We start from the raw sequence: 26,504 nt of genomic DNA, 5'->3' as shown, positions 1-26,504 counted from the left end.
TATTTATGGTACTTCCAGAGCCGGTATTCAGGAACTAGCATAACCCAAAATGATTCGATTGACCATAAGTTAATACGCCAAACAATTTACATAAAATTTATAAACTCATCATCTGTAATTCCAGAATCGGATAAAATTCACCAATTTTGTATGGGACCTTAAGTCATGTAATATTTGTTTTTGAAGTTCGATTTGGTCTTTTTTGAGAAAATGATTGAGCTTTGAGAATCGATTCGATACTGGAACCGGAATTCTAAAATCGGTGTAGCCGAAATCAGTTAAATTCACCTGAGCAGTGTGTAGATTTGAATCTTTGAGAAATTGTAGTGCGAATTAAAATTTGGGGGTACATTCCGAATCCAAAAACGAATACCGCTCAAACTGAAATAAATTTATTTGGTAATCGACTATCCAAATCTGCAAACCCGATAAATCTGATTAATTTATGTGAAATTGACATTTTTATACTAATCACCCTGCATTTTCTAAACCAGAAGTCGGATCTGACTAAAAAGTAAGAGGTTTTATAGGATTTTAAGACCTCTCATTTGAATCATAGATGATTCTTAAATTTCATTTGAATCTTAGATCGGTTCAGCCATCTACGAGAAAAATTAATTGCATTATTTTAATTTCGTTTCACATATCATCCTGTGGTTCCGCAATCAGAAGTCGGATCCAAACGTAATTCAGGAACCTTGGTTGAGAGTATACGACTTTTCATATGAATCTGAGTTTGTAGAAAACGGTTTAACCATCTCCGAGAAAATTGAGTGAATTTATTTGTCACACACGCATTTGCTGATCTCGACGAACTGAGTCGTATGGTATATGGAAGTCATGTTCTTCCAGCATTTATTGCTGTAAATAGTTTAAATCAATATAATTATGGAATTACTTCCAACTCGATAATGCTGGTATCATCTGGTTTACATATGCCATATTCGAAAGATTATGTTGCCAAAAATGAACCGTGCTAAAATTGGTTCGAGGCAAATTGTCATAAAAAAGGATGCTGTACACAGTCTTTTTGGTACTTAGAAACAATTATATGTAACAGTATAAAAAATCGTGTTTCATGTTGCTCCCAAGCATTGCTTTTTCATACAGCGCTCAAAATTCCTTCTACTGGAATAGGGCTTACACAAAAATATCGATATCTCCGTTAAAAATGGACGGATTTTAACAATCTATGGCTTGTTGGATAGGTATTACCGAGCGAAATCTAAGTCTGGAAACATATTCTGTTTTCAAGGTCAAATGTGACAGATACTGTCAAAAAACTGAAAATTTTGACATAAAACTTCGTATAACTCAAAAAGTAAACATCCGATCTCTAAACCATTCAATAGCGTTCTGGGTGACGGGGAGACCTTTCATTTGCGACTAGTTTGATCAAAATCGGTCCAGCCATCTCTGAGATCTCGACCTCTTAGTTGACAACACACATACAGACACACACACAGACATTTGCTCAGTTCGTTGAGCTGAATCGATTGGTATATGACATTCGGCCCTCCGGGCCTCGGAAAATTTTTCGAAAGTTTGAGCGAATTCTATACCTATTTTTTATATATATAAAAAAAGGTAAAAAACCATATCCAATCACAAAGCGTGCTATGCAGCTGATTATTACCCTATTTAGCTTGAATATCATACACAAAAGTAACAGGAGTGCAAGATTTTGCTACGCCGATTCAAACGCATCATTCAAACGTTGCACTTCTGTTACTTCTAAAAATCAAATTTATGTGAAATAGCGTTTTATTAAGTTTAATCTAAATAGTGCCTGAACATCATTATCAACATCGACCAGTTGGGAAAAAAATTATCAATGTGATTACGATCCAAACTAATTATTTTCATAAACCCGTCCGATCTTGTTCATATGTGATTTTTTTCCACAATGCTCAAAGCTGATCAAATCGTCCAGTGATTTGATCTTACAGGAATCAGTGGTGATAGTAGCTCAAAATCACTACCAATTTTGAGTGACGGAAGATCAGTATTGATTTTGAACGATGTGATTCAACGATCACTGATCAACTGATCTTAAAAGGGTTGGATCAGTATCAAAGATCACTTTATGTATAGGGAAAGATCACAAGCGATCATCTTTGCTAGTGATTACGATTTGATTCGAGAGTATCTTCGAAGTTAACAGTTTCACTGCCTGTGACGTTTAAGAATTCAACTGCAGGATCTTTTACGTATGGATTCTCAGCGAAACGTTCTATCAAATGAGCAGAAAAATCAAACTCGAAATATTTTTTGAATATATTCCTGATTCTGTTTATACATTCGACATAAAAGGTAATTTGAAATGTATGTGTGAGATCAGTTTTGTAGATTTTTAACTTTTTTGTGTTCATTTATATGCCAGTTTTAATTTTTTTTCTGAGTCGGAAGCTGGATCTGAATGAAAATCCAGTAACAACAACTTCGTGAAAATCGATCGATACCAGTTCCATTTTTAAGTTATATACCACAGTAATTTTAGCTTTATACATCGTGAATAAAATAAGCGACAACAACAAAAAAGTTCTCTGATGCCTAATACACATATTCAAGTTAACATGAATAGACATCAATAAAACATAATTTTCCTAAACTTTTTAACAAAAAATCTCTGCGTGTGATACTGTTTGAAACGTAGTAGATTTCAAAAAACTATTGAGCGTTATATGAACGGCCTATAAGTGCAACTAATCGGAACCCCCTTTCAGTAGCTGTTGAATACAAAAACCAGAAAATAATATTTTGTGTACCAAAACCGGACTAAAACTGGAAGCAGAAAACGTTTAAAGTCATTTTAATGCAAGAACTGGACAAAAAACTTTGAATGAATTAACCGTATAAAAACTTAGCCGGCAATTTTCATGAAAACTTTACAGGTTGTGCACTGTTTATGTGGTATGATATCAAACGTAACAGTTTGTGTAAGTGAAAACTAAAGATTAAGGAATGGATAATCGCCTGTGTTTTTCAATACAATAAAATAGCGATATATTTTTGGATGGGAATTTTTTATTAAACGTCTCATGATACAAGAGAAGAATTCGGTCCGCTGTACGTTGAGCAAACCTGTCAATTACTTCATCAATAAAACCGCTTCGAAGTTGCAACTGAAACAGCAATTTGTTTTCAACTACCATAAGCATAGGCTACTGAAACCTCTCCTGAAGGTGTGCATACAAGCTCTTACGGAGCCAAATGTGACAGAGAACAACAAATCTTAGAGCTGAGCTGAGTAATTCCTTCTTTTCTTGAATCTATGCAGGAACTCATGTGCACGGCAAAGACACTAACACAGTGACAAGAGATACTTGAAATTTGTTGTTAGAGGTAAATGAAATGTGTGTAAATTTCGGCGCACAAGACGAAGTACTCGAGTTCAGAGCGCCACGTATAGACCACGGCAACGCGATATGAAAAGATCATTTGGCTGTCATTGACCAGCAAGTGCAAGTAGTTCAGGGTGAGTTTGTGTATAATATAATTGAGATTACTAGCGTGATTACCATATTTAATTCTAGATCATATTTGAATGTTTTTATGTATGACCACGCAAACAATTTTAAATAAATTATAAGGTGCCATTTGAGCCAATTTGTTCTGATGTTAAATGAGCCATGCCGGGTTTTTGTTGTTGCGATGATATCCGTCTCTCTTTGATGGCACCGATTCAATCGTGTGAAGAATTGCCAGTGAGCGTTCTTTTATACGATGAAAGCCATCCTTGAGAGCAGCTAAAGCTCTTCGCCTGCGCATGGTTCTCTTCTGCGAATGAGAACAAATTTGTCACAGCGCAATGAAAAGAGGCGTATGCGTAAGATCTGCTGCTACTATGTGTAATATACAGTTTCCACAATTTAAAATATAATCGCAATTTAAGTTTATACCATTTTTTTACCAATTTTTTCAATTCACGGTGTTCGGTTTTTTTGATTCACAAACGGAAATCTTGATTCACATTTTCGTGCGCAAAATGGGCTTATTTCCAGCTCTGCTTCATACCATCCCTCCTAATACACTGTTAGATCATAAGTTTATTTTTACGAGCTCTCAATTATATTCAAATCCAACATTTTTATCATCCGAAAGAAAAACTTTGGAGGAAATGAAACAAAGTTTCATGCTGCATTTTTTTTGTAAAAAGTTTGTAAACAATCATTGAGAAGTTTATAACCAATTTAATGAAATATGATTCTGTGGTCGTTGAGAAGCTTTGAATGACTCTGTAACCATAAATTGTATTGTTTTTCTGTAATACTTTTCATTCGGCACCGATTTTTATAGACATAGATTCGATTGAAAGATCTAGTTATTTCATATGGTGCTATTGAAATTTTATCCGTAACAGATCTTTGGTTTCGGAGTTACAGAGTGAAGTGTGTTTAATTCTTCGAACCCGTAATTTAGAGTAAATAAAAAAAAAAATCTTCGGAATTCGATCATAGCAAACTTTTTTGATTTCCTTCAAGTGTCGAAAAAAGGTATTTTGAAGTATGCCACAGTTTCATATGTATGAGAATATGAGTGATATGAGAGAGGTTGGACATGTTCAATTTGTTTCTTATTTCTAGCCATTTTGTGTACTGTCCCGTTCCTATGGAAGTTTTTATATTTTGCTCCATACTAATTTACATATTATCCTCAGGACTATTCCGATTACTAGTCAATTCATTAAGCTACGATTCCCTGGGAAATAGGAAACAGTATAAAATGATTGCCAATCGACTATCGGTTGGAAGAGACAAAAAAAAACCACATATGCTGAATAGCGTGTATCGTCTCAATAATATCGAATTTATATTCCGAAATCCTTAGGGCTTAGAAAAGTTCCACCACTTTGCTATATGTTCATCTCCAACCAACTTACCCAGTATATGGTAACAAATTAGTGCTCAAATTCCAATTCCCTGAGGATTTTGTCGTGAAAACTTGAAAACAGTGAAACACGCCCCCGGTACGTGCACTTTGCCCCTCACGCGTACCCCTTTCTCAGCTACAATTCACGACATTCCGACAAGTTCCTGGTAGGATTTTGCCTCGATTGTGAATGGTAACCTTTTCTCAAATTGTGTCCCTTTCGTTGAGTTGAAAATTTCCTCCACGACATCAAATAGCTCCCAGCACCGAATAAACAATATGAATTGTCCCGTACCTTTTGGGTACGGCCTCGCACCGCCGCGATAACTCACCATCCACCGCCAATACGAACCCCGCACGACAATAGACAAAAGCATTTCTCAAATTACCTGATATTGTAAGTAATCCCAAAAGCATTCCAATGAAGCTCCTCATCGTTATTCCGTTGGTTCGACTCCAAAGCACTCGCCGGAGCCCGCCGCTGTCGCCAGTTCCGGCAAGATGCCGACGATAGCGCAGGAGCTTCTTCGCTTTGTTCGGCATTAAATTAAATTTTGCATCCACGCTGCTTCCTCCTCGGCAGCATCGGCAGCATTCTTCACCTTTGCCACCCATTCCTGCTGCCTGCTCCACCCACTGCTGCCTGCTGGTATTAAAACTCACTGTGCGATATTCCGCTGGCTTCTCTCACTTGGCACGGCTTGCTATGTCACTCTTTTGATATGTACACTTGCGGGTGTGTTATTGCTTTATGCTTCAGCACACGGTCGCTGATCTTCGCTTAAATGTTTCGCAAAGAAGAGGGGGGTGCCATAATCGCAATCTGTTCGGGTTTCACTGCTCATTTCATCGGCACTTGCACTGATTTTGATGATGGCAGCAACAGTTTTAGCTGTTTGTTCGAGTGATTCCGTGTGGTTTGTGTTTTTGGAGGAAACAATTGTACGAGCTAATTCTGGTAAATTTCAAATCGGTTGAAGGTTATCTGGGAAGTAATATCTTACAAATTTGTTCCAATCGTTGCCATTGGATGGAAATGGGACCTTCAGTCACAAACCCAGTCCCGGCAACGGTAGCTATTTTCCCGCATATTTCGCTTCCGAATAGCCCCGATTATAAGCTTTCCCTTTGCCACCCATCCCATCCCATTTCGTGCACCCGTAGATACCGGGGGAAAAAACCGTTCGCCAGCTGGCACGAGTCTAACGACGGCTAACTCCGGTCCCAACTTGGCAGCACGGTCCCTGGGTTGTTCGGAACAACCAAAGGATACTGCTGATGTGCAACAATAAAAAGTAATCACAATATCCGCTATTTCGTTCGGTTCGTCAAAGGATCGCTGGTTTCTTCCACCAACCCCCCCCCCCGTCCGGCTGTGCTGTTTCATCCGGAACTGTAGAAGGATTTTCTTCCCTGTTTTTCTGGGTGTTGCTTTACCCAACGGAAATTTGTGTACCTACCGTCGTCAGTGGCGGCAAAACGGGAGGGACGCTTCGATTGCAGTGATAGATAGTCTGGGTGGGTGGGTTCGCTTCGTTCAAGAATTTGTCCCCCAGTAAAAACAATGACAGTAATCAATTGGAAACTGATTAACTCGTGAATATAATACTGCTTTGATCATGCACGAGAGACGTGCTTTTTTTACTAGAATAAATTTGAATGAGAGAGACTTACTGGACAACAGAACTTGAGTGCGAGACATAGAAATAGAACAAAGGAAATCAATTAGTTTTGGATACTTCTAGTGGGTAAAACAAGCTTAGTTCATTTTTCAGTAAAATGGACCATATACGATACTATTGCAACAGAACAAAGTTCATTGCTAGAAAATTATTTTCGTAAAAAAGTTTACGTTATTTGGGATTTGATTCGAAAAAAAAGTTTACGTTATTGGGAATTAACTTCGTAAAAAAAATTTTGTGTAATGAAAGTGGAAACAGCTCATCATATGGCTATTTTGGAAACGGATGTGAAGAGTAAGTAGAAGAAAATGAAGTTTGCGCTCGTTTCAAAATCCAAGATGGCGGCTTCCGGTTTATTGATATTGCTAACAACTGCTAACAATATGTGTATTTTCGGAACGGGATTGATAAGCAGATGTCGGAAAACGATGTTTGAGGTGGTTCTGAAATTCAAGATGGCGACTTCCGGTTCTTGATATTCCTTGAAAACCCTTACAGTATGGGTATTTTCGGAAAGGATTTGATGTGGTGCCATAAAAACGATGTTTGTGATCGTTCTGAATCCAAGATGATCACTTCCGGTCTATTGATAGTCTTTGAAATTACTCACAATATGAATATTTTCAGAAACGATTTGGTATGAAGGTACCCAAAAAGAAAGATGTTTGTGATCGTTTTGAAATCTAATTCATTCCGAAAATATCTATATTGTAAGGGTTTTCAAGGAATATCAAGATACCGGAAGTCGCCATCTTGAATTTCAGAACCACCTCAAACATTGTTTTCCGACATCTACTCATCATCATCAATCCCGTTCTGAAAATACACACGTTTTTTTTTTACGTTTTCCGACATCTACTCATCAATCCCGTTCTGAAAATACTCATATTTTAAGGGTTTTCAAGGAATATCAAGAAACCGGAAGTCGCCATCTTGAATTTCAGAACCACCTCAAACATCGTTTTCCGACATTCACTCATTAATCCCGTTCCGAAAATACACACATTGTAAGGGTTTTCAAGGAATATCAAGAAACCGGAAATCGCCATCTTGGATTCCAGAACAACCTCAAACATCGTTTTCCGACATCTAGTCATCAATCCCGTTCTGAAAATACACACATTTTAAGGGTTTTCAAGGAATATCAAGAAACCACCGGAAGTAGCCATCTTGAATTTCAGAACCACCTCAAACATCGTTTTCCGACATTCACTCATTAATCCCGTTCCGAAAATACACACATTGTAAGGGTTTTCAAGGAATATCAAGGAACCGGAAGTCGCCATCTTGGATTTCAGAACCACCTCAAACATTGTTTTCCGACATCTACTCGTCAATCTGGTTCTGAAAATACACACATTGTAAGGGTTTTCAAGGAATATCAAGAAACCGGAAGTCGCCATCTTGAATTTAAGAACCACCTCAAACATCGTTTGCCGACATCTACTCATCAATCCCGTTCTGAAAATACTCATATTTTAAGGGTTTTCAAGGAATATCAAGAAACCGGAAGTCGCCATCTTGAATTTCAGAACCACCTCAAACATCGTTTTCCGACATCTACTCATCAATCCCGTTCTGAAAATACTCATATTTTAAGGGTTTTCAAGGAATATCAAGAAACCGGAAGTCGCCATCTTGAATTTCAGAACCACCTCAAACATCGTTTTCCGACATTCACTCATTAATCCCGTTCCGAAAATACACACATTTTAAGGGTTTTCAAGGAATATCAAGAAACCACCGGAAGTAGCCATCTTGAATTTCAGAACCACCTCAAACATCGTTTTCCGACATTCACTCATTAATCCCGTTCCGAAAATACACACATTGTAAGGGTTTTCAAGGAATATCAAGGAACCGGAAGTCGCCATCTTGGATTTCAGAACCACCACAAACATTGTTTTCCGACATCTACTCGTCAATCTGGTTCTGAAAATACACATATTGTAAGGGTTTTCAAGGAATATCAAGAAACCGGAAGTCGCCATCTTGAATTTCAGAACCACCTCAAACATCGTTTTCCGACATCTACTCATTAATCCCGTTCTGAAAATACTCATATTTTAAGGGTTTTCAAGGAATATCAAGAAACCGGAAGTCGCCATCTTGAATTTCAGAACCACCTCAAACATCGTTTTCCGACATCTACTCATCAATCCCGTTCTGAAAATACTCATATTTTAAGGGTTTTCAAGGAATATCAAGAAACCGGAAGTCGCCATCTTGAATTTCAGAACCACCTCAAACATCGTTTTCCGACATCTACTCATCAATCCCGTTCTGAAAATACTCATATTTTAAGGGTTTTCGAGGAATATCAAGAAACCGGAAGTCGCCATCTTGAATTTCAGAACCACCTCAAACATCGTTTTCCGACATCTACTCGTCAATCCCGTTCTGAAAATACTCATATTTTAAGGGTTTTCAAGGAATATCAAGAAACCGGAAGTCGCCATCTTGAATTTCAGAACCACCTCAAACATCGTTTTCCGACATTCACTCATTAATCCCGTTCCGAAAATACACACATTTTAAGGGTTTTCAAGGAATATCAAGAAACCGGAAGTCGCCATCTTGAATTTCAGAACCACCTCAAACATCGTTTTCCGACATTCACTCATTAATCCCGTTCCGAAAATACACACATTTTAAGGGTTTTCAAGGAATATCAAGAAACCGGAAGTCGCCATCTTGAATTTCAGAACCACCTCAAACATCGTTTTCCGACATTCACTCATTAATCCCGTTCCGAAAATACACACATTGTAAGGGTTTTCAAGGAATATCAAGAAACCGGAAGTCGCCATCTTGAATTTCAGAACCACCTCAAACATCGTTTTCCGACATCTACTCATCAATCCCGTTCTGAAAATACTCATATTTTAAGGGTTTTCAAGGAATATCAAGAAACCGGAAGTCGCCATCTTGAATTTCAGAACCACCTCAAACATCGTTTTCCGACATCTACTCATCAATCCCGTTCTGAAAATACTCATATTTTAAGGGTTTTCAAGGAATATCAAGAAACCGGAAGTCGCCATCTTGAATTTCAGAACCACCTCAAACATCGTTTTCCGACATCTACTCATTAATCCCGTTCTGAAAATACTCATATTTTAAGGGTTTTCAAGGAATATCAAGAAACCGGAAGTCGCCATCTTGAATTTCAGAACCACCTCAAACATCGTTTTCCGACATCTACTCATCAATCCCGTTCTGAAAATACTCATATTTTAAGGGTTTTCAAGGAATATCAAGAAACCGGAAGTCGCCATCTTGAATTTCAGAACCACCTCAAACATCGTTTTCCGACATCTACTCATCAATCCCGTTCTGAAAATACTCATATTTTAAGGGTTTTCGAGGAATATCAAGAAACCGGAAGTCGCCATCTTGAATTTCAGAACCACCTCAAACATCGTTTTCCGACATTCACTCATTAATCCCGTTCCGAAAATACACACATTGTAAGGGTTTTCAAGGAATATCAAGAAACCGGAAGTCGCCATCTTGAATTTCAGAACCATCTCAAACATCATTTTCCGGAATCTTCTCTTTAAACCCGTTTCAAAAATACCCATATTGTAGTAGTTTCCATGGAATATAAATGAGCCGGAAATCGCTTTCGATGTATGTCAAAACCTCTTTTTACGAAGTAGGTTCGTAGAAAAAGTTTACGTTATTTGGGATTTGGTTCGTAAAAAGAGTTACGTAAAAAGAGGTAACGTATAAAAAGTGTTCGTAAACGGAGGTTTGTGTGTATTCGTTAAAATTGTTAAAATTCACAGTGGTTCAGTATAACTTTATTTGTTGAAGTACCATGTCAATTAAGTGAATTCCCCGAACAATTAAATCCCGTAATTCAATTACATATAAAAGTGTTGAACAAACGGAAGAGCACTAGATTTAGAGCAAAATGCAAAGTCATGGTTCTACATTCCGATACGGAATTTTACATTCAGTTTCAACAGATCTCGCTGCGAACTCGTAACTGTATAGGACTTTTGTATGGCCAATTTTACGTTCCTACGGTCACTAGGAGTTCTTCCAAGTCAGAACTCGATCATACGATATCTAGCGTGTTAGACCAGCGGATCACTCAAACATCATCTAAAAAAGTTAAAAGTAACTTTTCTCTTACTTTACAATGGAGCGCCTTTTCAAAACTCACTATGTACAAAAATGGGTAATTTTTTCCATATCATCGGCAATATGGTCAGCAATTTATGATAAAATTTTCAGCAGTATAAGATAATCACAAATAACTCAAGATTGATGTTTTGTATAATGTTTGGTATGAACAAGCATTAAGGTGAAATTCAGTGCCAAAATAAGGTGCGCAAGACTTCAATCGCATAAATTGAACGAATCATAGCACAAAATGTATCGTGCAAAGCCGACACATAGAAATGCGGAATAATATCAGTGATTCAACGCAGTGAACTTATGACTCGTTTTGTTCACTAGAATAACCAGGCACTAACTATGTATGGTTATAAACCAAGAGTATTTTGAATTGACTAATTGACTAATTGACTAATATGATTTTTAATTGACACATTTGTGCATGTTGTTTAAGATGGTCAATTTAGTCATTGAATCATTAACCAAACTGTTCTTATAGTTGATTTTTTCGTCTATTGCGAAATTGTTCATTTTATGTTACACATAAAAACCTTTGGCATGATGACAATCAGTGAGGATTTCAAATACTGTAGAATTTTGCAGTTGCTTTGGAATTCAGATCCTCTTCCAGAATGTAGGATTCAAATCTGCTGAGTTCCTGAATTTCAATTTTGGATCTGAACCAGGCACAGAATACAGTTCCAGTATTCGATTCCCATTTCTTAAATTCATGAACTTTGTTCCTGAGCTAGAATTCTAAAACTGAATTCCGAACCAAAATTAAGGTCTAGAACTTAGTTCAAAATATCAGTTCCGAAAACCGGTTCTCAAATTTAGTTTCAGATTTCAGGTTCAGAATTCAATTCAAGAATTTAGTTGCGTGATCCTGAATTTACCCATGGATCTGTACCTGAACTAGGATTTATCATATAACTAGTCTAGTTCCACATTTTGATCCAGATCCAAGTATTGGGCTTGCAGCTAAACTTCATATGTTACTAGTCTAAGGCTAGATTCTGGTCTTGAATTTACCCTTACAATGTTACTGATTCAGATCCTGTATGTCCCAAATCATTGAAATGGAATTGGTAACGGTCACCGGCTCAGGCCCATATTTGGAATTGGTACCGCTTCTGTGCCTGAATTTACCGTACTACAGGGACAGATCCAGCAATCTCCAATCTCGATTCGAACTTCTATCAGTAACATTGTAAGGCTTTCGCATGTGAGTTGAAAGTACTCATCTTTCATGTTCGGTTATGTCTTTATCATTACCCACCCGCCAGTTTTCTAGTAAAGGCTCACTTTTAGTATCTGGAACTGAACCCTAATTCTAGATTCTGGAATTAGCTTTGCGGAGTTCTTTTCTTGAGAATTCTGCTTCAGGAGTTCAACTTCAGAAGTCTGGCACAAAACAAAAATGGATTCTAGATATGAATTCTGGAAGAAAATTTATAATTTGGATTCCGAATCAGAATTATAAACTTGACTTCTAAATCATCATTTAGTTTCTGTACTCGGTCCATATGCTTCCTGAGATCAGTTTCAGAACTATGGTTCAGAATTCAGAATCTGCATGCTGGAATAGAACTCGAAACCTGGGATCTGGAGCTAAATTTTCAACCTCAATTCAGGTTTGAAATTCAAGTTCAGAATTCATTCCTAGAATTATACTCGGAATCTGGGTTCTGAAAATGTGTTTAGATCCAGAATTATACAGCTAAATTCATGAACTGAATTCTAGATCTAAGTTCGAAACCAGATTTTCGCAACTAAACTCGGAACCAGTCCCAAGTGCAGAATTCAATAAACAATTTAGTTCCAGTTTGTGAATGTCTCCAGAAGAGATTGATAGATTATAGTTCCGGTAGTGTAAGAAATGGTTGACTTCAAACCACAGGAACATATGGCTAGCCATATCAGTACCTTTCGACCGAATTTATCCACTTGAATCGACCTGTCCGCATCGCTCACATCCTCCCCTACGACAACAGTGAAGTATTGTGGACCTGGAAGGGTTTTTGCGTCCTCCTTTACATAAATCTCATTGTCAGTTCGCTTTCACATCTCATCCAAGTCAGTCGATATAACAAAACCGCTTACGTTCGGGACAGAAGAAACCAAGTACAGTATTGTGTAGTGAACAATAGAACGATCTTGAAATGAGTGAACCAAACGAACAGAAGCTACCGCCGACACGAAAGAATACAATTGTTGTTGACTTCAGGCAGTGCAAAATTCGACCTTCGATACGAGAACTTGAAGGTTTGCTTAAGGAGCAAATGCATCTTGACATTAAACGTGTGCATTTACTTCAATGCAATAAGACAAATAATGTTGTTTACATCCAGTTTTATAAAGAGTTGGATGCAATTCAATTCGCAAAAGACAATAACAATGTGCACTATGTGGAATACGAGAACATTAAGTACAACATTCCAGTATATATGGATGATAGTGCTATAGAAGTGCGTGTGCATGATCTTCACTCAAGCGTCACCGATTCTTATATTCGCAAAACTATGTCCCAATACGAAGAGATTCTCTCTACCGAAAAAGAAAAGTGGAAGAATTTTCTTCCCGGTATTCTAAATGGCGTAGGTTTATTACGCATACACTTGAAAAAGGCTATACCTTCTTATGTGATTTTCGGTCAAGATACAAGAATTCCGTGTAAATCACTTGTTACCTATGACAATCAGATGGCCACATGTCAATATTACCAAAAAGCTGTTCACTACGGTATGCCATGTGATAAACTACTGGACAAGGAGACAACTACACCAAAGGACAACGATGCTTCCTTCACACAAACCCCAGTACACCTGTGACAGCCACCAACAACAATAAAGCATCCCCTATAGAACAAAGTACACCAGCTGCAGTTAACAACTTACCCTCCAACCAACCAGCAACTGCAACCAATGTACAACAAGGTGCATCTAGAGCAACTAGCAACGAGATCCAATTCAAAAACTAACAACGAGATCCAATTCAAAAAAAAAAAAAAAATTAAAATCGGCTCAATCGGCCACATAAAGCTTGGACGCAAATAGGCCTGAATACAAATATTTTTGAAATGAAAAAAAAACTCATCGTCCATCAAAACGCATGCATCCGGACACTGCAAAAGACGCGAATACAATTCCCGGACCCTTTTTTGCTGCTCGCTTCTTCTGTTCTACATTTTGTTTCGAGATTTTCTGCTTTTTGTATTGACATTGATTTGTTCTACTTGATTAGAGATACCACTTTTTGGTGCAGTTTCGGGTTTTAAGAACCTGGTTTTCTGCCTCTTCCTGGTAGCTCATCCAAAGAATAGTGTTCCCCAAACTTATTAATGATGGTTTTAACACTGGCATGATGAATTCCAAACCGCTTCGTTAATTTTCGCATAGTATCCTTCTCACATAGCCATGTGTCCAGAACCTTAATTTTCACTTGCTTTTCAATACGCGACATTTTGAAAGCGCAGAATTTCAACCGCACAAACAAGTAAACAAACGAAAGCTGACAGCCAAACGCACAGCATGCTGTGATCTGAACATAAAAAACCATCACAAATGCATGCGTACAACACAAATGTATGTGGATAGCTTATTTTCGATAAACTCCACATTTATTTTCCATTTTCATTTTTTTTTGGAAATATATACGTTTTCTTTGCTCCATAACGACGGTTTGGTTAGTGCTTTTGAATGTTCATGTCGTGCTGAATTCATTGATTGTTGAGTGCTTTCGATAACATGGAAAAAATTATTACTGTGCCTCGAAAATGAATTGTCTGAGCGGGACTAAACAGGATAAAAAAGTGGGGCTCAACCGGACGCCTAATTTTTACATAGAAATTTTTAACGGATTCTAGAAACATAATTCAATATTTATACCTACATTTGTATTCTATTTCTTATCATTTATTAGAACCTGATTTACTATAAACTTAAGCAAAACGTTCATTATATTTAGCGAAAGAATCAAATAGTCTTCAATAAGGACTCTAAAGTCAGTTTCAATATCAATTATTTGATTCATTGCAGGATCTTAGGTTAGTCACTTCATCACAACTTTTTACGTACTCTAATGGATATTTTTGGAAATCACAAATTGGGAATTGAAGTTGAAGGCTGAAAGTGAAACTGCACAACGGTATAGATAACTTGGGTAAAAACCTGGTTGTAAAGGATACTTTTTTCAATTTACAGAAAGTGTCCTGTTTAGACCCGGTGTCTCTTATCATTAATATTATTATTGTTATTATTATTATTATTATTATTATTATTATTATTATTATTATTATTATTATTATTATTATTATTATTATTATTATTATTATTATTATTAAAATCAGTGTTGGTGATTGCCGAAAAGGCTATACCAGGATAAGTATGTGAAATCTGCCCCCAAATGGAATTCATATTCTTAAACCACATTCGAAAGTTCATAGACTGGGAACAATTTTCTCAAAGTTTCAACCCTTCAACTGCCATATTGACGGAGCTAGGGTGGTTCTGTTGATTTTTATTTTGTTTCATTTTTTAAGAACCCGCTCCTCCGAAAAATTTGAAAAAAATCAAGGCATTATAAGGAAGGTTTACTATTTTTTTCAAAATTTTTGAAGATGTATTTCTTCCTTTAAAAAATACTTGAAAATTACGAAACATATTTTTCCCCCTTCCATTTTTTGCACCACCCCGGATATTTTAGCGATAAATAAAAAAATTTTGGACATGTTACAGTGGTATGTTTTCATATTTTAAAAAAATGTGGACGACCACTATATTTGATTTTTCTAAAAAATAATTAACAGTCGACCATGCGTCCCCATCAAGTTCTGATAGAAGGAAACGCATGGTGCTTTCTTCTAGTAGTTTATGAAACTCAAGCGCCTGACCTGACTATCAGAACAAAGCACCTTGATTTTTTTCAAATTATTCGGAGAGACACACCTGATTTTTTTCAAATTATTCGGAGGAGCGGTTTCTTAAAAAATCAAATAAAATAAAAATCAATAGAACCACCCTAGCTCCGTCAATATGGCAGTTAAAGGGTTGAAACTTTGAGAAAATTGTTTCCAGTCTATGAACTTTCGAATGTGGTATAACAATATGAATTCCCTTTGGGGGCAGATTTCACATGCTTATCCTGCTATAGCCTTTGACAGAAGCTGCTCGATATTTATCTATATTGTATACAACTTTTTCAAACCGGTATAAGATGCTACAAGAAGTCAAGTCTCTCAATGCATGAACCGTGAGAGAATTTTTCTACATTTCTGCACTCCACTTCATACTTGGAGTATTTCACGGCCCTTAGAAAAAATTACAGTCTGATAATGATTAGTGCTGTGTGGAATTTACCAAGAGACAATCGCAAGTTGAAAATTATCGCAGAAAATCGAATCGACTTGATGATTCTCATACTAGGTTGCAATATTTCAAAACCCTTGTGTGCAGCATTCACATACATTTTCATAGACACAATTTATACAAAGGTTATATTCACAAAGTTAGAATAAGCGGCAATAGTAAAATGAGTCTATCGCAATTATCCACTGCCCATACAGAATCGGATCGCGAAACGCGAATAAGCGACCGTTTGTTGCTTTAGAGAGTCCCACAGCAGTGAGCTAACCTTTAATTCTCAGACAGATCATCGAGATAAATTTGCTCTCGTACTGGTGTCTATTCTATGTTATATGAGCCATGCCGGTTTTTTGATGCTGCGATGATATCCGTCTCTCTTTGACGGCACTGATTGAATCGGGTGAAGAGTTGCTAGTAAGCGTTCTTTGATACGATAAAAGCCAACCTTGTTTATTATTATCATTATTATTATAGTTATTATTATTATGATGATGATTATTATTATTATTATTATTGTTATTATTATTATTATTATTATTATTATTATTATTATTATTATTATTATTATTATTATTATTATTATTATTATTATTATTATTATTATTATTATTATTATTATTAACCAGGGAAACTTTCTGACCCAATGTTCGGGATTGGTAATCGAACCCAGGTAGCATGCATGTAAGGCATCGACTAACCCATCACGCTATACCCGTACTCAAAATTATATTCTTAAGATCTTAAATCAATCCGTAAAATTAAACCTAGAGACTTTTCTTTCTGGATCGAATACGGAAAAATGAGTTTATCCGCTATTTGAAAAGAAAATATTTCAAATGTATGGACTTAGGTAAATAAAACGAGTGGCAGCAATATCACCTTTCATATTTCTTTATTTGAAATCGGTTCCAAAACAAAATTATGACAATTATTCAATTCGGTGAAATGATTCTCGCTGGAAGTAGTATTTGACAAAACGAAATGGCCTTCGGTATTTCGATAGAACGACTTTCGGCAATGAAATCCTGACCCTGGCTATTCTTTTGGTCGTTGATTAATTATTTGTTGCTCAGATCAGTGTAATTCTCTTCATTTTTATTAAAACTGCTTGTCACTAAGAGTCAATTTCTGGGAATCTCGATCAATAGAAAAAATTAGGAACATCATCAAAATAATATGCAAACGAAACTTCGATATTTCGATAAATCGTGCAATTTTTATTTCCTCGAAAACTCGACTGACGACGTATACACAAACAAGTGAGACAACAGCTTCTACAAATTACCCATATGAGCCGTGCTGGAAATCTTGACAGCCTTGAACGTGTCAAATCTCTAAATAATTTTCGTTTTAAAAACCAGTGTTTCGGTTTTCGATTCATTTTTCCACATCAATCTACATTGGTCGTTTATTCTATTTCAGAACAATGTTGCACTCAGCTGCAGTAACGTCGACAGCAACATTTTGATTGAGTTGTGTCACGCGTTGACATATTCTCATTGGATTGTAATGGTTTTATGGCACCTGTGACATTTGTAAGTACAATGGTTAGATAGCAAAAAATTAATGCTCAACGCAGCAGCTACGATTGTGAAGTTTGCATTTAACATTTGATAATAACATGTTGTTCTCATGCTGATATTAAACGCTTTACAATGAAATTCAACCCGTGCTCCAACTCATAATGAAGCGGGCGTTGCTCGAAACATGATGTTTCTGGATTACAATAGACCGCCTGCGGTGCTGAGGTTTTCAGTGGCAACCGCCCTTTCCATGACGGCAATGATGTTCTCCTGTCTTGTTTGCCTCAGAATGTGCTTTAATTTTGGGGAATTTTCAACGATAAGTTCTATTGTTAGAAAATTAATAGTTGATGAAAACGTATCGTCGCAAGCGAAGAAAACAAATTCAAAGATCATTATTCAGCTGAGGATATCATTTCTCTGCACTGAAGAAGTGAACGAGATCAAGACCATAATTTATTATCAATGCGTAAACGCCAATTTTCCCGGAACATCTCAATTACAATATCACTGCTCCCATGGAAAGCACCGAACAACCAACGGACCATCCCAAACCCAAAACATAATCCATCCACTCTCGGAGCCAAGTAGCAATTTCCGTTTCGACGAACCCCGCCTCTCACAAACAAACAAGTTGCTTCCGGTGGGTCCTGATCTCGGTAGTCTTTGTCAAGGCTTCTACTAGACGCAGCACCAGTGGCGCAGTGAAGATACACCAAACATCCAACCACCCACCCACCGACCAGCCATCAGCCGTTCGAAGTCGACCGGTTGGTAGGAAAATCAGCCGGACCGGACCGAGGCAGTTCATGGTCTCAGCACTGGCGAACGGTTGAAGCGGGCGAATCTGTGTTCCGAAAGCGTTCCCGTGTGGATTCGGATGACACGTTGCCATCATCGTTTGCGAAGCTTTATGCTCCCGGTGTGCCGGTGAGCGTTTTCCACTGGCTGAGACCGCAGCCGTGTCTTATCACACTAATCATATGCGGCTTACGAAATGACAGGTTCTTACGATTATTTCTTCTGGTTGGAGGCTCGAGCATTAGTGCGTGCTCGTCGCGTCCTATTCAAACCCGCAATTACTGCTGCAATAATGAGCATGCAAGTCGGTTCTGACGCAAGCTGGATTCCGACAGAGATCAAGTAATTTAAAGATAAAAGTTGAGCCGAATAAATCCTTTTGCTGTCTAGTTGGAAGAACGTAATTAAATGTTATGAAGTTTTGTGATTTACAGTGCTAAACATTTCCGTTACAAAATTACAATTTGGATAAGGTCAAGTAAGGAAAAACTGATTCGGATTTTTCAAGTATTCAATTCAAAATCGTTATTTTTAATAGAAGGCGAAATTTTGATTTTCGAAGCAACCACTCCATCGAAAAATTGGATGTTGCAGGCATTGTTAGGAAGGTGTGCATTTTTTCAAACTTTTTTAAGATTTTTTCAAACTTTTTTAAGAGTTCCGAAAAAATATTTACAAAATTTGAAACTTATTCTGCCACACATCCAATTTTGGTACCAGTATTGATTTCTTAGTAATAAATAAGTATTGTGTTTTGGGACTCATTGAAGTACTTCGTTTTCATTTTTATCAAAAATAAGAAAACCACGTTTTCAGGTTTTTTTAATTCCTGGATTTTGTAAGGAGTGTATCGAAAATAAGCTATCTACATACATTTGTGATGTAGGCATGTATTTGTGATGGTTTTTTATGCTCAGATCACAGCATGCTGTGCGTTTGGCTGTCAGCTTTCGTTTGTTTACTTGTTTGTGCGGTTGAAATTCTGCGTTTTCAAAATGTCGCGTATTGAAAAGGAAGAGAAAATTAACGTTCTGGACACATGGCTAAGTGAGGAGGGTAGAAAGTGGTATCTCTAATCATGAAGAACAAATCAAAGTCAATACGTGATTTGGCCAAAAAAGCAGGAACGAGTGTCGGAATGATCCAGCGTATCAAGAGGCGAAATCACCTGAAGACCTACAAGAAGCAGAAAATCTCGAAACAAAGTGTAGAACAGAAACAGCGAGCAGCAACAAGGGTCCGGAAATTGTATTCGCGTCTTTTGCAGTGTCCGGATGCATGCGTTTTGATGAACGATGAGGCTTATGTAGAGGAGGACTCAAAAACCCTTTCAGGTCCACAATACTTTACTGTCGTCGTTGGGGAGGATGTGAGCGATGCGGACAGGTCGATTCAAGTGAACAAATTCGGTCGAAAGGTACTGGTATGGCAAGCAATATGTTCCTGTGGTTTGAAGTCAACCATTTTTTACACTACCGGAACTATAAATGCAGAAATCAATCGATCTGATTGTTTTCAGAAGAGATTGCTGCCTTTATATAAGAAGCATAGTACACCTCCACTGTTTTGGCCGGATTTAGCATCGGGTCACTATGCCAAAACCACTCTCAATTGGCTTGCGGAAAAAGGTATAAATTTCGTTTAAAAAATATAAATCCAATCCAAATCCAAATCAATCCAAATCACCAAATTGCCCTCAGCTTCGACCCATCGAACGTTACTAGGCAATCGTGAAGAGGGTCTTCAAGAAGGCTGGTAAGGCAGCTGGGAACATGCTCAAAAAAAAAAATTGGACTCAAGCGTCCAAAAATGCGATGCAACAATTGTCAGGAACTTAATGAAGAGCGTTCGATCAAAAGTTCGAAAATTCGTGAAGGAATAACTTAAATTTCATCCGGTTTTCATTATGCTCAAGTTTAACCTCGTACAATAAATGATCAATTTTTAGTTTGAATAAAGTATTGTTTTTTATCATAATTTGAAAGAAAAAATTGTGGATAGTTTATTTTCGATACACTCCTTATTAATTCAAGTTTATTTTTAGCACATGCGAATTGCCGGCTCTTTGTCGTCAAAAGGTGAGATAACTAAGTACTCATAAGTTCTTATCTCATGCCTCCCGTGATGACATTTGGGCAATAGAACGGCGTCAACTGGGTGCTTTCGCCTTCTGCGTTAGTAGCAGAATGGGAGGGTGTGCATTTTTTTTGTATGTAATGAATCATTTAAAGGGGGGTGATAAATGATGAAAAAAATAATCATTTTTGCGATTTTTTTTTTCAGAATTATCGTTCAACAAAATAAATTCAAATGTTTTGCATGACAAAAAGCACTATTCGAACAACATTTTGTCATGTTTTCGTGGAAAAATATTGAGAAATGAGTCGGTGAAGAGGTCCACTGTATCTCAGCGCAGACTAATCAGAAGTGAACAAACCGAAGCAGCATAGTAGAAGTTTTTCTAGACCCCAAAGTTACTGTTTCATGTTTTTAATGTTTTTGCCTTTCTCATATAGAAAGGTTATGCAATCACTTGAAAAACCGACTAGTGAAAATTGTCATATACCATTCGACTCAGTTCATCGAGCTGAGCAATGTCTGTGTGTGTATGTATGTATGTATGTGTGTGTATGTGTCAAATAATCTCACTAGGTTTTCTCGGAGATGGCTGAACCGATTTTGACAAACTCATATTCAAATGAAAGGTCTCGTCCTATACGAAATTCCTGAATTTCATCTGGATCCGACTTCCGGTTCCGGAGTTATAGGGTAAACTGTGTTCAATATTGTACACCGTCACTTAAACTGGTGGAGCAAACATGGATGTTGGAGCCGTTATTCCCAATCTTAGGGTCAATTGAAAGGTCTTATGGTCCTACCAAAAATTACTGTATATTTTCGGATACAACAAACATTTAAATCGTAATTTAGAGTGCGTACTAGTAGAGTTTGTGTGTCATGTTAGTTGGTGGCCGTACGAACCGACTTTGATTATACCGGTTCTCGGGTTCCGGTCCGGAAGTGCATATAATAGTGAACCCATTTCGTTTTCTTAAGGATGACTTACGCAATCAAAGCACTGTTTTATTCTGTATGTTATGCATAAACAATCTCTTGGTTTCTTTCAATCGAAGAGAAAAATTTGAATAGAATACCTCAATATTATATGTACATGAGAAAGGCATCATTACACCACTAGGTGGATTAAAACAGGTTTTTAAATTTTTGGTGGTTGTTCAAAGTCAAAACTTCGATTTTTCACGAAAAAAATTCGCCATTTTGTAGCTGCTAAACCTCCCCAAAGTAACAAACAACGAAAAGGAAAACGTTGGGGTCTGATTTTTTATATGTAGAAAATGTGTGCAAAATTTGAAAGAAATTGGTGCAGTAGCTTTTGAATGACGATGGACACAGGCTTTCAAAACCTGCTTTCGAGGAAAACGCATTTAAAGTTTTTGCCTTTCTCTACAGAAAGGTGTTAGAATTGCTTGAAAACCCGACTTTCGAACGGAGCCTCGGAGACCCATAGTGTTATATACCATTCGACTCAGTCCGACGAGATCGGAAAATGTCTGTGTGTGTGCACTTTTCGAAGATATTTTTACCGCTCAATTTTCTCAGAGACAGCTGACCCGATTTTAACAAACTTATGCTCATTTGAAAGGTACTGTCGGGCAATTGATCAAGTTCGAAGATAAAAATGACTGTGACTTTTGATTCCGGAGATATGATGGTATAAATGACGTAACCGACAAAACGTGTTGTTTTTTTACCGCGCAAGTTTCTCGGAGATGGCTGAACCGATTTTAACAAGCTTAGACTCGTTTGAAGGCTACTACTGGGTCATTGATCAAGTTTGAATATCAAATGACTGTGACTTTTGGTTCCGGATATATAATGGTATAAGTGACGTAACCGACAAAGCACGTTGTTTTTTTATCGCTCTAATGTATATAAGGGTGCCAATATTTTGGGATCACCTCTAATTTAGTTAAGCGCTACTGTTCAAAAGTTTAAGTACCTCGAAAAAAGTCCCCATGCAAAATTTGACCTAAATCGAATATAGGTAAGGGGTGCTACCCTGCGGTTAAGGTTCGAAAATTTTCGATCTTGAAAAATTACCATAGAGGGGAGTATATGAGATTTCCGAAATTAAATTTTTTTTATGTCAAAAGTATTGAAATTGCATAAAACGTCGAGATTAAGTGTCATTTCAAAAAAAAAAATTGTTTTCAAAAAATCAACTTTCTGGAAATCTCGACGTTTCCAGCAAATCTAAGACTTTTAGCATCAAACAAATTTCATGTAAATGGTGATTTTTCTAGATCTATGAAAATTCAAAAATCAAAATCAAAAATTAGTGTCAGAAATTATTTCATAAAAAGATAAAAAATCATGAGACTATTTTGCAGAAAGAGAAAGGCATTATCACACCACTAGGTGGATTAAGAAGGGTTGTCTATAGAATCAATGGGAACAATTTGTTACTCAAGGGAGCCCGTAGGGTCTAATATTTTCAAGAAAACATATTTTTTCTTTTATAATTTGTTATAATGAAATATTTCAAGAATGTTATGTCAAGTTTTTAAGTTATTCGAAGCAGAAGTCTTAGGCCTGTGCACCGAGGTCTTACTTCTTCGCAGTATGAGATAAGCAAAGATAAAGGCCCATAACTTGCAGAGTTTTGTTCCGATGCCTATCGCCTATTTCACAGAATATTTTTTAAATGTTTTACTATAAGAAAATACAAAGAAAAAAATAAATGATTTTTCAAAAGTGTTAGACCCTACCCGCCCCTTAAAACGCGAAAGTTATGGAAAATCCTTCTAATAGGAAGATATTAAAAACTAGGAAACTTATTGAAAATCTTTCAAAGTCGAGTATTTCGTCTTGACGTTCTACTGCTAAAGTGTATTAAACCCCTAATCAGTTCGCTTTCACGTCTCATCCAAGTCAGTCGATAAAACAAAACCGCTTACGTTCGGGACAGAAGAAACCAAGTACAGTACTGTGTAGTGAACAATAGAACGACCTCGAAATGAGTGAACCAAACGGACAAAAGCTACCGCCGACACGAAAGAATACAATTGTTGTTGACTTCAGGCAGTGCAAAATTCGACCTTCGATACGAGAAATTGAAGGTTTGCTTAAGGAGCAAATGCATCTTGACATTAAACGTGTGCATTTACTTCAATGCAATAAGACGAATAATGTTGTTTACATTCAGTTTTATAAAGAGTTGGATGCAATTCAATTCGCAAAAGACAATAACAATGTGCACAATGTGGAGCACGAGGACATTAAGTACAATATTCCAGTATATATGGAAGATAGTGCTATAGAAGTTTGTTACGCATGCGCTTGATGTGGCCTATACCTTCTTATGTAACTTTCGGTCAGGATACAAGAATCCTGTGCAAATCACTTGTTACCTATGACAATCAGATGGCCACATGTTAATATTGCCAACAAGCTGTTCACTACGGTAAGCCAGCAACTAGCAACGAAAAGAAGACGGAAATCGACAACAATACCATCGATGCGGCAATGGATGACGAGACGAACCACGAACAAAGTGCCCCTCAATCCTCGCAGGAGGGAAATGGAAGCTCTTCTCCCCCTAGGAAAACGGTGACAACGTGATCCAACTCAAAAAAAAAAATATTCAAAAAATCGGCTCAATCGGCCACGTAAAGCTTGTACGCAAATAGGCCTGAATAAAAATGTCTTTTAAATAAAAAAAAAATCCCTTAATGTGACTTTAAATTGTCAACTTCTTTTTGATGAAAACCGTCTGCAGCATTCTTTGCAATTTATTTAAATAGTATTTTGCATATCATACTTAAATAGTTGGATTCATAAGGCATAATAAGTCTTATATTCAGATGTGTGCAATCTCAAAGCCGGATTGGCGGGTCTTACAAGCCAGTTATCATATGTTCAAGCCACTACCTGGATTCATAGTGTCAGTAGAATCGTAGTACTAGCCATGCAATGATCCTGTACGCTAAGAATCGGCTGCGAAGTCTGTTGAAACAGAAAGGCCACAAAAGGAATGTAATGCCAAGACTTTGCTTTGCTTTGCAATATCGTACTATGTTTTAAAGGTGTGATTGGCTGGTACAGAAGACTGAAGGTTTGGAAGTTTTCGATACGGTAAGAAATCAAACATTGAATGCAAACTAGAGTATAGGTGAGGTTAGAAAATGTCAATTGTTCATACAAAACTGAAGAACATAAACTAAATACGCGTCGATTACTTGCCAATTGCAAGGGATCCAAAGTCCTTCTGTAATGTTTGAATCCATTTGATGCAAACATTTCATTTAGGCAGTAATTTTCCTCTCTACATAACACCAATTTGCGATGATTAGATACATTTGTCAGAGTTGTTTATGCATAGACCGTTCTGACGGGATTCTATGCAAGTCGCCAAAAAGTATTGAAATTGACCGTGAAAATGATCAAAGACTTGAAATAGTCTTTTCCGAAACAGACTTTCCTGCCGAATGGATTTTTTTCCTTATTTTCAAGTTGGAGAGTGGTTTGACTAGAAGAACAGTTTTAAATAAACAAGATATCTCCAGTATCAGAGCTGCAACCCTGCAAAAGGAACAACCCTCGACTGGTAACTTTTTTACCAGAATATTTTGTATCTGAGTTCTAATAGTAAATATTTGACGCAATAAACTTCTCATAGAGTAAATGTAACATTCCTAAAGCTTGCACGACGAACAGTAACTTTTCTCGATATGTTGTATCAGTTTGCACCTAAAATGTTTTGAACACAACTTGTGTTCAACTAACAAACTATCTAATTGCGCAAAACTGTAGGAAGCTTCAATTATTCGAACGATCAATTAATTCACCGATTGTTGTTTTCAATTTGTGTGCTATCCGGTAGCATCTCCTCCCTTAATTGCCGAACGGAACAGGCAGCCTTCGACTCAGAAAAGGTCACAAAATTACCAATGCATTCGCAGACACACATGGAACGACAAGTTAATTGTTCCGGTACTAATCCGGTAGCAATCCGAAGCGTTATTTACACACTGTAATCACTCGAACGAAGCCATTCCGATAGGCAAACCGTGAGCCAACCTCTAACGTTTCAGAATTTTCCCTCCGGGGACAAGGTTCGTGAATGTATGACTCAATGGTAGTCCAACACCAACCACCGGGCGACTGCAGCGTCCGTCAGGTAACCAATTAAATCGCCCGGTGCGCGACTGCAAATGGTGAAACTTGTCACGCGTCCTTGCTTACAACGACCGAGCGACCGTCTGTCCCGTAGTTCGCACTGACCCGGCACAGCATATCAAGCAAGACCAGACCGAAATATCACTTTTTTTCGATTTGGATTTCAATTTGCACTTTCTTTCTGTCCCGTCGTGCCCAGCGGGGCGTCGAAATCACTTATTTAAATCCGGAGTCCTACTATGTTTGGCGTGACAATCCGAAATCGATATTCACGGGATTGTTCTCCGAGGAAGGACAAATTACAAAAAAAAACGAAAATAGAAGATTCACCGTGTTCCGTCCGAGAAATATGACGGTCCTATATTTTTCTTTCTCCTACCCACATCCGCTGCAACACTACCTACTAACCTAAAACATGAACGGCACCAGTGCCCAGGTAGATGGCAATGGACCCCTTCTTCATTAAAGTTTTCTTCTCCTTCTTCTTCTTTTTTTCTGCTGCTTCTCTTTGTTTATATGCAAAATTTCGATTCCGACTGGAGATGTCGGTCCGACTCGATTGTTTACAATGATTGTCCAACAACAAAACAAAAATCCGCGCCCTTTTCCACTCGCGATTCGAATGAAACTGGTACGATGAAATATGAATAACCTCGACTTCCGACGGTTCGACTATCCTGGCGGCACGAAAATTTCCAGTATGAGCAGTAAACGGGAGAATGAGAGACAGAGGGAAAATGAGAATGAGACTTACTCAGTTAATTTGTACATTCGAGTTTTCCAGTGAGACGATGAGAAAATATGAATCGAAAGGGAGAGAGTTTTCTCCGGCTGAACTTTCACTGGAACGGTGCATTGAGAAAATGTGCAGTGGTGAATATGGTGTGGATGCTTCGGATTTCTTTGGAGTACTTTTTAACTAATATGACGGAATT

The 26,504-nt window shown here is 37.4% G+C and overlaps 1 protein-coding gene across 9 annotated transcripts in view; it reads right to left on the bottom strand.

Annotated features, from left to right (window-relative positions):
- Positions 1 to 26,180, bottom strand: part of LOC131427476 (uncharacterized) — a 51,325-nt gene extending 25,145 nt beyond the window's left edge. Inside the window, exons 1-2 of one of the 9 annotated variants that reach the window (XM_058590697.1) lie at positions 25,339 to 26,180; positions 5,262 to 5,857 (exon numbers count right to left, since the gene is read on the bottom strand). In XM_058590697.1, the coding sequence (XP_058446680.1) occupies positions 5,262 to 5,487 (226 nt within the window). In that variant the 5' untranslated portion in view covers positions 5,488 to 5,857; positions 25,339 to 26,180. Of the gene's footprint in view, positions 1 to 5,261; positions 9,032 to 9,382; positions 14,949 to 25,338 lie in introns of those variants that run through there. The other 8 variants (XM_058590698.1, XM_058590701.1, XM_058590694.1 and 5 more) reach the window with 8 other exon arrangements.
- Positions 26,181 to 26,504: the final 324 nt, after the last annotated feature.

This window comes from Malaya genurostris, chromosome 2 (assembly GCF_030247185.1).
Source record: "Malaya genurostris strain Urasoe2022 chromosome 2, Malgen_1.1, whole genome shotgun sequence".
NCBI classification, from domain to species: domain Eukaryota; kingdom Metazoa; phylum Arthropoda; class Insecta; order Diptera; family Culicidae; genus Malaya; species Malaya genurostris.
The sequence above is the reverse complement of the archived record's forward strand: the minus strand, read 5'-3'. Positions and strand labels throughout refer to the sequence as shown.